Below are 12184 nucleotides of genomic sequence, written 5' to 3'. Positions count from 1 at the left end.
GAGATACCTTACCCTTAACAAGTTTAACTAATGATGAATGCTATGAGCTGCTCCACTCTAACAAAATCCAGCACGCTATATTTGTGCTATATCATTCACATTCTTAAGAGATCCTGAAATATTTGATAATTACCTATTTTTGAACTGTTAATATGTGGGCAAAAACAGCAAGCAATTTGCATGCAGTAAGATTTCACATACAGCAAGTGAGATAAAAATGACCTAATCTGTTTCAGCCTTGGTTGAGGGTTAAATGATGACCAGGAGAAAACCTTGCTCTTCTTCAGTAGTGCCAAGGGGTCATTAACATCCAGCCGACCCGCCAGACAAGACAATAGCGCCGGCCTCCCTCAGTACAACACTGAACTGGATTATGTGCTCAAATCTCCGGAGTAGGCGTTAATTCATGACCTTCTGACTCAGAGGCAGCACTGAGCCAAGGCTGACAATTTACCAGGAGTGAAGCAGACAGTGTGAAGAGCTTCAAGAAATAATTAAGTGCAATTCTGGCAAGAAAAGGGACTCGGGGATATGGTGAGTAAGTACCTGAGTGGGTGCTGAACTATCAAATAGATTTATCGGGCTAAATAACGCTTCCCCAAGATTCTATGTTCATGAACAACTAACCCAAGGACAAGTGCAGTCAATTGGAGTAAAATCATGAAAATCTGGATCAAAAGAATATTTCATTTTTAGATTTTTTTTTAAACCTGCCGTCTCCTTGTGCCTTGCTCACACATGTCCATCTATTACAAGTTGTCACCAAAGCAGTTCTTCCAAGCTAAATTCAGAATTAAATATTAATTTTGATAATTAAAAATACATGACCTCAAAGACCGCCCCCCCGCCCGAATTGGCAGGCTAGCATCTAGAGGCTGTCACACTCTTTAGGTTATTGTTTTAATCTTCAACAATTCACACACCACACTCCTTATTGGTGCCCCCTAAATCCTCCTGCTGGTTGGATTAACGCCATGCACATCTGCCTCCCTTTTCACACATTCCCCCTTGGCATCCACTCCCCTTCACCCCTTCTTTCACTAAGCATTCATTTTCTTTGAAAAGTCATACAGACTCAAAATGTTAACTCTGTCTCTCTCTCCACAGGTGCTGCCAGACCTGCTGAGTTTTTCCAGCATTTTGTATTTTTATTTCAGATTTCCAGCATCTGCAGTATTTTGCTTTTATCTTCATTTTCTTTTGCTCTACAGATTTGGCAGAGGGAAATTCGAAGAGAAGTAAAGGGCGGAATGCCAAAAGTGAAGAAAAAAACAAAATTTAACAGTAGGTAAAAGGAACCATTTATTAGTAAATTGTGCCACTCCACACTTCAGGATGGACAGGTGACTGGATGGGAAAATTGCTCCTCACTCTCCCTGTTGCTTCTGACCCCTTTGACTATTCCAGTTGTGAGGGGCTAAGGCCTCTCCCTGTATATTTTTATACAATATATATATATATATATATATATATAGATATCCTCATTGCTATATCGTAAATTTTAAAACTGAACTAGATCCTCAAAATGGCTGAACCTATGTCTGTCTGTGACCCCTGAACAAAAGAAGCCATGTTACAGTTTCAGGAAAACTCACACTTCATTATCCCTGAAGAGCCACCTGTGGACTGCACAGCCTAACTTCAAAGAGAGCAATATAAATACCATCTGCATTTAATAGCCCAGGCTGGCAGAAGGAGACTGATGGTCTGCTAAAACAAAAGGCCCCGCAACCTTTCTTTCAATTCATAATGGCAGAGCCATTTAGCGATCTTTGAAAACCAGGCACATTCCAAACAATGGAGGTCTTCATTGAGTACACGCTAAATCAAAAAGCGTCGTCAATCAAAGCTCTCCCTTTGCCAGGAGCAGCTCAAAATCCCAGATGTGCATTGCGCAGTGACGTCATTCAGTACAGTCGGTTGCCTGGCGATGTCGCCATGTTCAAGTGTTCTTGGGCTCCTGAACACTCAGTTCGAGGCTCAAATGTTACCAATGAGTTCATGGCTATGGGTATTAATATAAGACTGCACACAGCCATATATCTGCATGCCCTTCCGCACACTACATTCCACAACATACACACATGGGTTTCTAGTTAGAGGTATCATTGCTGCCACCCTTGCTTCCACACACAGGAGCCTGTCTCTCACTCATTCCCCTGTAATGCTGACAGGACCCAGCCTGTGGAAGGGGGTTTGCAGGGGTGGTGAGCCCTGTGGATGTGAGAGAGAAGTTGCTCATTTACTCCAGGTTCCAGTTATAGACACCATCTCTATCCCAGCCTTCTGCCCACAGGCAATGTGTGCAGTGCCTTCTCAAACCAGCATTAACTCTGTATTAAAGAACTGCACGGCCCCAATCTGCCAAGTGTTGAGTTTCCTGTGTTGGGTCAGTCAGTGTGGATGCTGTTGTGGATACCTGGGCTGGACATGTCGAGTTAGCGGGAGGTAGGCAATCTCCAGTGAACATCCCATTCTCAGAAAGCAACCCGACTCAAACAGGGAGCTTTAAAGTTCAGCTTGGTTGGTGCAGTCATACCCGGAAATAATCTGTGCAGGAAATCACCTCCAGAAAAAGCCGGTGCCCCATTCCCCGCCCGCTCCCATAGGAAAAAAAAACATCATTAACTAGCCACACAAGAGCAGAAGTAGAGAGATGTAGGGTTTGGTCTAGAATTTGACTCACAGACTCTGTGATGGTTAGCACCATCTTTGGTGCTGGCAGCAGTCAGCTGACTACAAAGGCAGAGACACTATAGTTGCACATGTGGGGGAAGTTTGAGGGGAGATGCCAGAGTAGTGGTATGGTCACTGGACTAGTAATTCAGGGACCCAGGCTAATGATCTGGGGACATTGGTTAAAATCCCACCACGGCAGCTGGAGCAATTTGAATTTAATTAATAAATCTCTAATAAAAAGCTAGGCTCAGCAATGGTGACCAGGAAACTATCATCAATTGTCATCAAACCCATCTGGTTCATTAATATCCTTTAGGGAAGGAAATCTGCTGTCCTTACCCAGTCAGGCCTACATGTAACTCCAGATGCATAGCAATGTGGTTAACTCTAACTTCCCTCTAAAGTAGCGTAGTAAGCCACTCAATTCAAGGGCAATTAGTGATGGGCAACAGCGCCGACCACCTCCCATGAAAGAATTTTTAAAAAGTGCTCTCCCTAGAATTGCGACGTGAATAAATTTATCCCTTATGGGACTTCTCCCTAACTTTCTGATACAAGACAGGAAGACAAGTCAAGTTTTTTCGGTCAATTTTCTCTCTTCCTGGCTTGAAGCTGCTGACTGCTTGCTGGGGCAATGATCCAAGGGCAGCATAAGCCTTTCATTTCATTGTCAAAGTGCCCATTTGGGTTTGCCAGGTGAGTGTAGGGAGACTAATTCACTGTGAAGGGCATTACAGCTGTGTCTCATTCTGCTCCCATCAAACATCCACAGTGGTCATCAGATAACAAACAGACTGGCAGCCCTGTGTGAAATGCATATTCTAAGCACTGACATTAATTGCAGGACTCTGCAACTGCTAAGCTGGCTGAGATCCACTGATTCAGCACAGGCCAGGGACTGAACCTGGGACCTTTCTGATCTGCGCAGCATTTGCTATATTTATGTAGCAGGCCATCAGGATGGAGTGGCAGCATGTTTATTTCCTGCTCTGTATGACTTGGTTCTATGCTTTACAGTAGTCTGGGGAGAACTGAATCAGTTATGTACATGTGATGAAGGTGCCTAAACGTGGAGGTGCGTAAATGTGCAAAGTCCCAAAAACAGTAATGAGATAAATGACCGGATAACCTGTCTTGGTGGTTTTGGTTGAGGGATAAATATTGGCCAGGGGATTTCTCCTGCTCTTCTTTAAATAGTGTCATGATCTTAGCTCGCATTTTGCAGAGGGAGGGGCTGTTAACAATGATTTGTCTGTCTGTGTTTGCCGTCATTACCCCTTTGTAACAGACTGCAACTTCAGGATGTTGGGCAGATTGATGAGGCAATCCTGACATTGTGACCTGTCACTCAGTGATCTGACACAGGCTGTGCTGTGGACACCCCCTCCCCAAAGAGCCACAATCACTGAAGTCAATGGGAATTTCAACTTTCCTGCTCCCACATCACTGTCAGAAACCCCATAAATAGTTACACCTTGGTTCAATCAGGTTTGAGTGGGTTTGTAATGGCAATGTGATCAATAAAGTTTCATGAACTGGCCCTGAAAAAATAATTCTATATTTCAGAATGCTGTTAAACAATTAATTAGCAGGGCTTTTAACTTAGTTTTTCTTTAAATAATAAAAAAATTTAGCTTTCATCTTCAACCCATAAGCATGTCCCAATCTTTAATTTGCTGTATATAATTTTTTTTAAAAAAGTGATTTTATTCTACTGCCTTTTGTTTCCTGGTTGGGTGCCTGTGAGAATCTTATAATTTGATTGGCTACTTAGACAGTCAGATAACAGCACTTTAGCTCCCTGCTGGGAATCCCCAGAAGAGAGCTGCAATCAGTTATAGTATGGGAGAGGAAAATCCTTGCCAGAGAAGTCACTAGATCACTCAAGACGCTCTGACTCATTGTCCTATGGCTGAACCAAAGGTACCTAGGGTTACATTAGACATATTCAGCTTCAAGAGGATTCATCTTAAAACCTGTAACATTTTCTCATGCACACACATTTCTGCACTGAATGCAGCACACCAGACATTAGACAACACTTGTATGAGAGTGGGGCTCAAATCAGTAGAAAGGTTATTCAACCTGCAGTCAGAAATGAAGCACATTTAATCTCTCTGCTTGATTCATCAGTAATCTGTAACATAGTGTGTAATTCAATGAATAACTTTACCCGCAGGGTCGTGATTGTGGAGGGGTCTTTGATTCTCCCATCTTCATCCTTCAAGTTGTACCCTTCCGGCCTTTTGTCCCGCTCGCTGATTTTCCACAGTTTAACTGTCTTATCTATTTCCAAAAAAAAGAAGTTCAGTTAATCCTACAGACGATTTACTGAATTGTCCCTGTGAAATTCTGGCCTTCGAATTCAGGAGTTAAAACCATTTAATTCAGATTACGACTCTTGAATAATTCCTTACATGCAGTATCATTTTTCCTTTTTTTTCCCCAGTTAGAAGATGTCTACAGGGCTCACACATCAAGATGAGTCCTGGTACATTTTAGGTTGCATTACACTCACATTTCCATTCAGAAAGATATATGGACAGAAATGTGCAGTTGGGTAGTACAGTAGAAGGACAGAGTTTTGTAACGAGTTTTTGAACTTTGTCACTAAGAACGGTATCATCCATTCAGCTCCTCTCCGCTGCTTTTCACCTTCTGTTGCCAACCAAATACTTTTTCACAATATTTTGGCTTTCATCTTCACCCCATGTGCATGTCCCAATCTTTAATTTGCTATATGTAATTTTTTTTCCCAGAGTTTTTATTTCACTGCCTTTTGTTTCCTGGTTGGATGTCTATGAAAATCCTTTAATGTCATTGGCTACTTAGACAGCCTGATGACATGACTTTAGCTTCATGCTGGGAATCTCCAGAAAAGAGAGCTACAATAAGTTACAATACCACTGCACAGTGAGAGAGGGAAATTCTCACCAGAGAGATCACTAGATCACTCAGGACATTTTGAATCACTGTGCTATGACTGAACCCAAAGTGCCTAGGGTTATATTAACCACATCCCCCAGGCTCCCTAATCCTAGCCCTGAAAGCTCTTTCATTTCACTGCCTCTTTGAGCTTATTTTATCCCTGGGACACACCTCCTCACCAAACTTCAAAGGACAAAGACTGAGGAGGAGGTGGGTTGTGTTACGAGTGCTGCTGGCTCAGTCTCTGTTCTGTGGCCCACATTCCAACAGCATGAACCCGGCACATCAGGAAATCCCAGGTGTAAGTCTGCCCCTGGCACTGGCTACTGAGAGACCTCCCCGTCGCTCCACTACTAGCACATTCAAAACCCAGTTCAGAATTTGAGCTGCTAAACGAAGTTCATGTCTACTACAGATGGTTAACAGATAGAAGATTAAAAGACAGGTCCTGATGTGTTTTACATTGTACGTATTGAAAACGGAAAACTTTCAGGACTGTGTGAAGAGAGCAGGGGAGCTGTTTCAAAGGGCTGGCACAAGCAAGATGGGCTGAGTGGCTGCCCTCAGTGCTGTAGGATTTTGAGATTCTAACTTGACAACAGGACAGGGACAAAAGGCAGGCTGCTTTAATTTCCCTGTCCCACCATATTAGATGTGTTAAACGCCAGCTTCAGGTGACCTTAATCTTTCGCAGCCATTTGATATCAAAGAATAGTGATGCTGACGAGCCCATTTTGTTCCCAGAAACACTGCATAAAACAGAAGCCGCTGGAGAGCCCATGAATTGTTAATACTGTGAAAAATGATCCTTATAATGAGGTTCTCTAACTGAAGGTTCTGTGCAACACACAGGACAGCTGCATGATCCAGTAGATGATTAGAATGATTAAAAATATATATATATATATATATATATATATATATTCCAAATATATCTCTTTAATGAAATATGGAAGCTTCTCAATTAATTGTTATCAGAGAACCAGTTGTGTTAGAATATTTATTAAATATTAACAGGTCTTTGATTCATTGCAGCTCCTCCACCACTCCAGCCCTCCCCTCAACCCATCAACATGTGATCAACAAGGTGCTTTTCCACCTTGTTTCTGTTGCACACAAAAATAGGGTTCTCCCTCCTTCGGCCCCACCCCTTTATGCCAAGACACCATCCTAGGCTGAGGGGGAAACCAGAAAACCAGTATTCTGCCATATTACTCCATCACTGACTGTGCGGAGGTGTGGTTACATGGCCAGGGATGTCCTTCTTATTCTCTCCCCTGCCCTTCCTCCCATTGGGAAAATGTGTTACCCCTGCATTAGAGGAGATGGTGGCATGGTGGTAATGTCACTGGACCAGTAATCCAGAGGCCCAGGCTAATGCTCTGGGGAGATGAGTTCTAAGCCCACTGGTGGAATTCAAATTCAATTAATATATCTGGAATTAAAAGCTGGTCTCAGTAATGGTGACCATGAAAACATTGTCGATTGCTGTGAAACCCATCTGGTTCACGAATGCCCTTTAGGGGAGGAAATCTGGCCTACACATGGCTCCAGATTTACAGTAATGTGGTTGATTCTTAACTGTTTTCTTAAATGGCCTAGCAAGTTACTCAGTTCAAGGGCAAGCAATGACTACATCACATGAAAGAATAAAAAATAGTTTACAGCATTGCTTGATTAGAGTTTGCAGACTTCTATCAGCACCTTGGGGTGGGGGGAACAGAGTTGAGCCCATGAAATGGAAACTCCACTCTCAGGGTTGACGTGTTTAAAATGTTAGAACAGATTGATAAATTATTTGTTTGAGTGGCAGCTCATCACCTCCTCAAGGGCAATTAGGGATGGGCAATGTTTGCTGTCTTAGACAGAGATGGTGCCATTAGAAAACAGAAAGCTGCAGTACAGGTATCTGCAGCTCTGGGGAGACTGCCTCCTGAAAAGATGCTTGGAGATGGGATGACACTGGGGAGACGGTGGCGTAGTGGTAATATCAATGAACTAGTAATCCAAAGGCCCAGGCTAATCCTCTGGGGACATGGGTTCAAATCCCACTAGTGGAATTTAAATTCAATTAAATCTGGAATTAAAAGTTAGATGCAGAAAGGGTAACCATGGGCAGGATTTTCCCATCGCCAAAACGCGGTGACGTCGGGCGGAACTCCTGATGTCACCGCGCCCCATTTAAATTTTCAGGTAGGCGGGGGCACAGCAAAATCTGCTGTGCGCCCGCCGACCTGTCAATGGCCAATTGAGGCCATTGACAGCGTCATTTAACTAATTAATGGACCTGCCCGTCCAACCTTAAGGTTGGTGGGCAGGCCAGGAGCCCTGGTGGGAATTAGAAAAAGCAGGAAACCTCATGCACGGGCGGAATGAGGTTTCATGTAGGTTTTTAAAAATTTTATTGACTTTTTTTTTTAAATTATGGATATGTCCCAACTCATGTGGCAGTGTCACATGAGGGGACATGTCAGGGAATTTTTTGTTTTCTATTTTTAATTTTTTTGACAGTAGAGCCAATCTCCCTGAGGCAGCACTTAGTCTCAGGGAGATGAGTGCGCTCTTTCACGCGCATGTGCGAAAGAGCGTACTCTCAGGTTTAGGGATTCCCCCCGCCCGCACAGGGAGCGCATAATGCTTCTGTGCGGACGTCACGCTGGGCGGGCCTTAATTGGCCTGCCCACGTAAAATGGCGCTGCGTCCCCGATTGGGGGCAGCGATCGGAGGCGCGCCTATGCACGTCCGCACTTCAACTTCACCCTCAACGGGGGAAAATCCTGCCCCATGAAATCATTGTTAAAAAGTGTTTTTATTTCAGATTTCCAGCATCTGCAGTATTTTGCTTTTATGAAATCATTTTTGATTGTTGTAAAAACCCATTTGGTTCACTTAAGTTCCTTTAGGGAAGGAAATCTGCCATCCTTACCTAGTGTGGTCTACACGTGACTCCAGGCCCACAGCAATGTGACTGACTCTTAACTGCCCTTTGAAATGGCCTAGTAAGTTACTCAGTTCAAGGACAATTAAGGATGGACAACAAATGCTGACCTTGCCAGCGATGCCCCCTTCCTTTGACAGAATAAAGAAAAAAAGCTTCCCCTGATAGCAGATGCGGGGCGATCAAGAAAGAGGGGGCATAATCTTCAAATCAGAGCCAGGCCAGTCAGGGGGGAAATCGGAAAACACTTTTTCCACACAAAGAGTAGTGGAAATGAGGAACTCTTTCCCCAACAAAGCTCTGCATGCCAGAGGTCAACTGGAGTCTTAAAGACTGAGATCAATTGTTGAGTAAGGATATCAAAGGGTTATGGAGTTAAGGCAGGTAAATAGAGTTAAGGTACAGATCAGCAATGAGACACAGAGCTGGCCTGAGGGACTGCGGGCTTACTCCTGGTCCTAATGTTCGTTGACTGTGGCAAGAGTGAGCTTGATGTCTGAATGATCTTTACTTGCTCCATGCGAATCTTAGGTTCCTAAGTGAACATGAGTTAAACTGTAAATCTGTTACAGTCAAAGTAAGGATGCTGCTGGAAAAGGACCAACGCAGCTGTGCCATTTTACATTCAAATCACAGCAGCATCTACCTTTAACCTACCGTTGGTTGAGAGAAGGAAGTAGGCTGCATTCTGCTGGGGTAGCCACCTGATTTTATTTATCTTCTCTTCAATCTCTAGACTCTTCAGATAGTCAAACTCCGGTTCATGGCTCTGGAAAGTGCTGTAAACATTATATTCTCCTCTGCGATGAGACTGGTTTTTACTCTGAGGTAAACAAGGAAAAGAAAACACAATATAAAGCCCTGCAGAATTTCTGTTACTACAGTACCACAGAACGATAGAGACATCAATGTCCATTGTTGGCTTGACTAAAAAGTCATTCTCAATACCACAGGGATTTAAAGTACAATCCCAGAGATTTCTTCTTTCAAAATTATGGTTAGAACAGCCGCATGTCATAATAAAAGGGCTGCAATGTACAGCATCACATCAACATAGCTCAAAGAGCTTCTCACAAGGAATTAATTTATGGAGCGCAGTGTCAAGCGCAACCATTACCTTCATCACCATTAAAGCGACTCACAAGGGATATGATGATTGTCTGCAATATGATTCTTATCTGAACAAATTTAGAAATGTCAGAACAATCCGTTTCCTGAAGGCCGTCCCCCTTGTAACAATTGTGGTTTCTGTAGGTCCGGGTGAATTGTGGGAAGGCGGCAGTGACAGAACCACAGAGGTCCAGTTTACAGCACTACAGTCCTAGCATGGTCAAGCTTATTTTCCTCCAGGTTTTCTTTTGATGCTTTCAGCAGAAGTGTGAAAAGGAAAGTAAGGGCTCAGGCTGGAACAGAATGCCACGGGCGCCATTGATCCTGACGCCAACCACCCTGGTCAAGTCTGGGGACATGCTGTGTGGTGCACCCTAGTTTAGAATAATCGTCTTTAAAATGGAGACAGTGGGAACATGTTGTCAACGGAAGAACTCAATCTACCTCCTAAAGGACAAAATACTGAATATGAGGGCATTAGAACTTCAAATGCCCAATTTACCAGTTTGAGAGCCACCTGTGATGTCACTGCACCTTTACACATTGACTATATCATTGGGTACTGAAGACAAAATGCAATAGAGTTTCACAAGATTGTATCTTAGGCAATGGCACAGAGCTGCTTTCCTTTGGGACAATCCTAATGTTCACATGCTCCTGTCCCTAGTGTTTTAGGTACTGTATTGTATCTTGTGATCTGAACTCACTAACAAACCTCCTCTTCATCTCAACCTGCCCCACCCACCTTACATCCACAACTTTTGAGCTGTACAATGCTGGGACTAGACTGAATCATTCAATTATGTTTGTGCTCAATCCTCATATAAACACACACTTTCAAAATTGGAAAGAAAATTAAGGTTGCCCTTGAACACAATTCTCAGATCGGGAATGCCTGGAAGGCTGGTCAATACATGGTCCTGACCCCTAAAGGTATAGATTTAATGGTCTGTCGCCTGCAATCTAGAATTAGCAATAATCGGAACCATTAAATGAACTGTATTAGCGCACCAGGAAAATATTGGTATTTTCAGTAGAGAGCTTTAGACAGTTGTAATATCCACGCCTATGGGTATAAACCTTTAATCAAGCTGGATTACAACAATTGGTAAACCTACTAAGAAGCAAAAAGAGGTGAAAATGATTGATTAGTGCTTCTCATATAAAGATAATGGGCTAAAATTTCCCAACCTTGCAAAGGTGGCTTTGGAACCCGGGGGGAGGGTGGAAATTTAGAATAACATGCGTCGTTGGGTTATTTGCATGCCGTTGTCCTGTCTCTAAGTACCTTTTCAGGAGGCAGGCTCCCCATAGCTACCTGTACTGCAGCTTTCCATTTTCTAATGGCTCCTTCTTTTAATTCTTTCATGAGATGTCAGCAGCTCGGGCTAGGCCAGCATTTATTGCCCATTCCTTGCCCTTGAGAAGGTGGTGGTGAGCTGCCTTCTTGAATCGCTGCAGTCCATGTGGTGTAGGTACACCCACAGTGCTGTTAGGGAGGGAGTTCCAGGATTTTGACCCAGTGACAGTGAAGGAACAGCAACGTAGTTACAAATCAGAATGGTGTTTGGCTTGGAAGGGAACTTGCAGGTGTGAGAGAGAGAATGTGTGAGAGAGGGTGTAGAGAAAGTGAGTGAAGAGCCCTCGAGTGCATAAGTGCATGAAAATCGGAGCATTTTTATTATTTTATTTTTGACCGGGTATTAAGTACAATAAACACTATTCTCTTTTCTTTTTAAAAACTTAAGGAAACTTGTCTGTGTGCATCTTTTACCGTCACAGCACACAAACGGTTAAACACTCATTGAATTGGCAAGCATATCCTTTTTTTAAAAAAACGGTTGCAGTCAAACAGAGTGGGAAAAGAAATCCTACCTGTCCTCACCTCATTGTAACAATATCAAGATATATGGATCGAAGGTTGGAATGCAGTTGAGGTAAGATCAACCATGATTGAATTGAATGGCGGAACAGACTCAAGGGGCTGAATGGCCTACTCCTGTTCCTATGTAAGTGTACAATCAACCACAGAATGGACATGTACCAGTCCCCATTGAAAGTTTGTGCTTACAGAGCTTCAGCAGCAGCCCAGCTGTGGTGGGCACTGAACTCTGGGTAAACAAACACGTATTTCCAAACCCCAGAGTACCTAATGCCTTCCGACAGCTCTCATCTCAAATCAGTTTCCTCATCAGCTATGAGATGGCACATACTTTCATACCTTCGCCAAACCCAATCCACTTTGGTACAATGCTACAAAACGAATGCTAGCTGTGTAGTCTGAGGAGGCAGGATTCCACGTCATGTTCAGTATTTGAGGACTTGCCCTGGAAATTATGCTTGTGTGGCCTGGAATGGGCTGGACTGCAATGGTTGGTTTAACAGCCAGTTGACATTCACTGCCTAGCTCAGTGGGTAGCACTCTCACATCTGAGTCAGAAGGTTATGGGTTAAAGTCCTCCTCTAGAGACTGGAGCGCAAAATCTAGGCTGACACTGCAGTGCTCAGAGTACTGATGGAGCATTGCGC

General features: G+C 43.4%; 1 protein-coding gene across 3 annotated transcripts in view; it reads right to left on the bottom strand.

The window, feature by feature from the left end:
* The window catches only part of ppp2r2bb (protein phosphatase 2, regulatory subunit B, beta b), a 582393-nt gene that overhangs the window by 100014 nt on the left and 470195 nt on the right, over nt 1-12184 (bottom strand). For all 3 annotated transcript variants that reach the window (XM_078550517.1, XM_078550518.1, XM_078550519.1), the window contains 2 exons: nt 9203-9368; nt 4853-4965 (listed from right to left, as the gene is read on the bottom strand). In XM_078550517.1, coding sequence (XP_078406643.1) covers nt 4853-4965; nt 9203-9368 — 279 coding nt within the window. The remainder of the gene's footprint in view (nt 1-4852; nt 4966-9202; nt 9369-12184) is intronic.

Source organism: Cetorhinus maximus, chromosome 10 (assembly GCF_964194155.1).
Source record: "Cetorhinus maximus chromosome 10, sCetMax3.hap1.1, whole genome shotgun sequence".
NCBI classification, from domain to species: domain Eukaryota; kingdom Metazoa; phylum Chordata; class Chondrichthyes; order Lamniformes; family Cetorhinidae; genus Cetorhinus; species Cetorhinus maximus.
The sequence above is the reverse complement of the archived record's forward strand: the minus strand, read 5'-3'. Positions and strand labels throughout refer to the sequence as shown.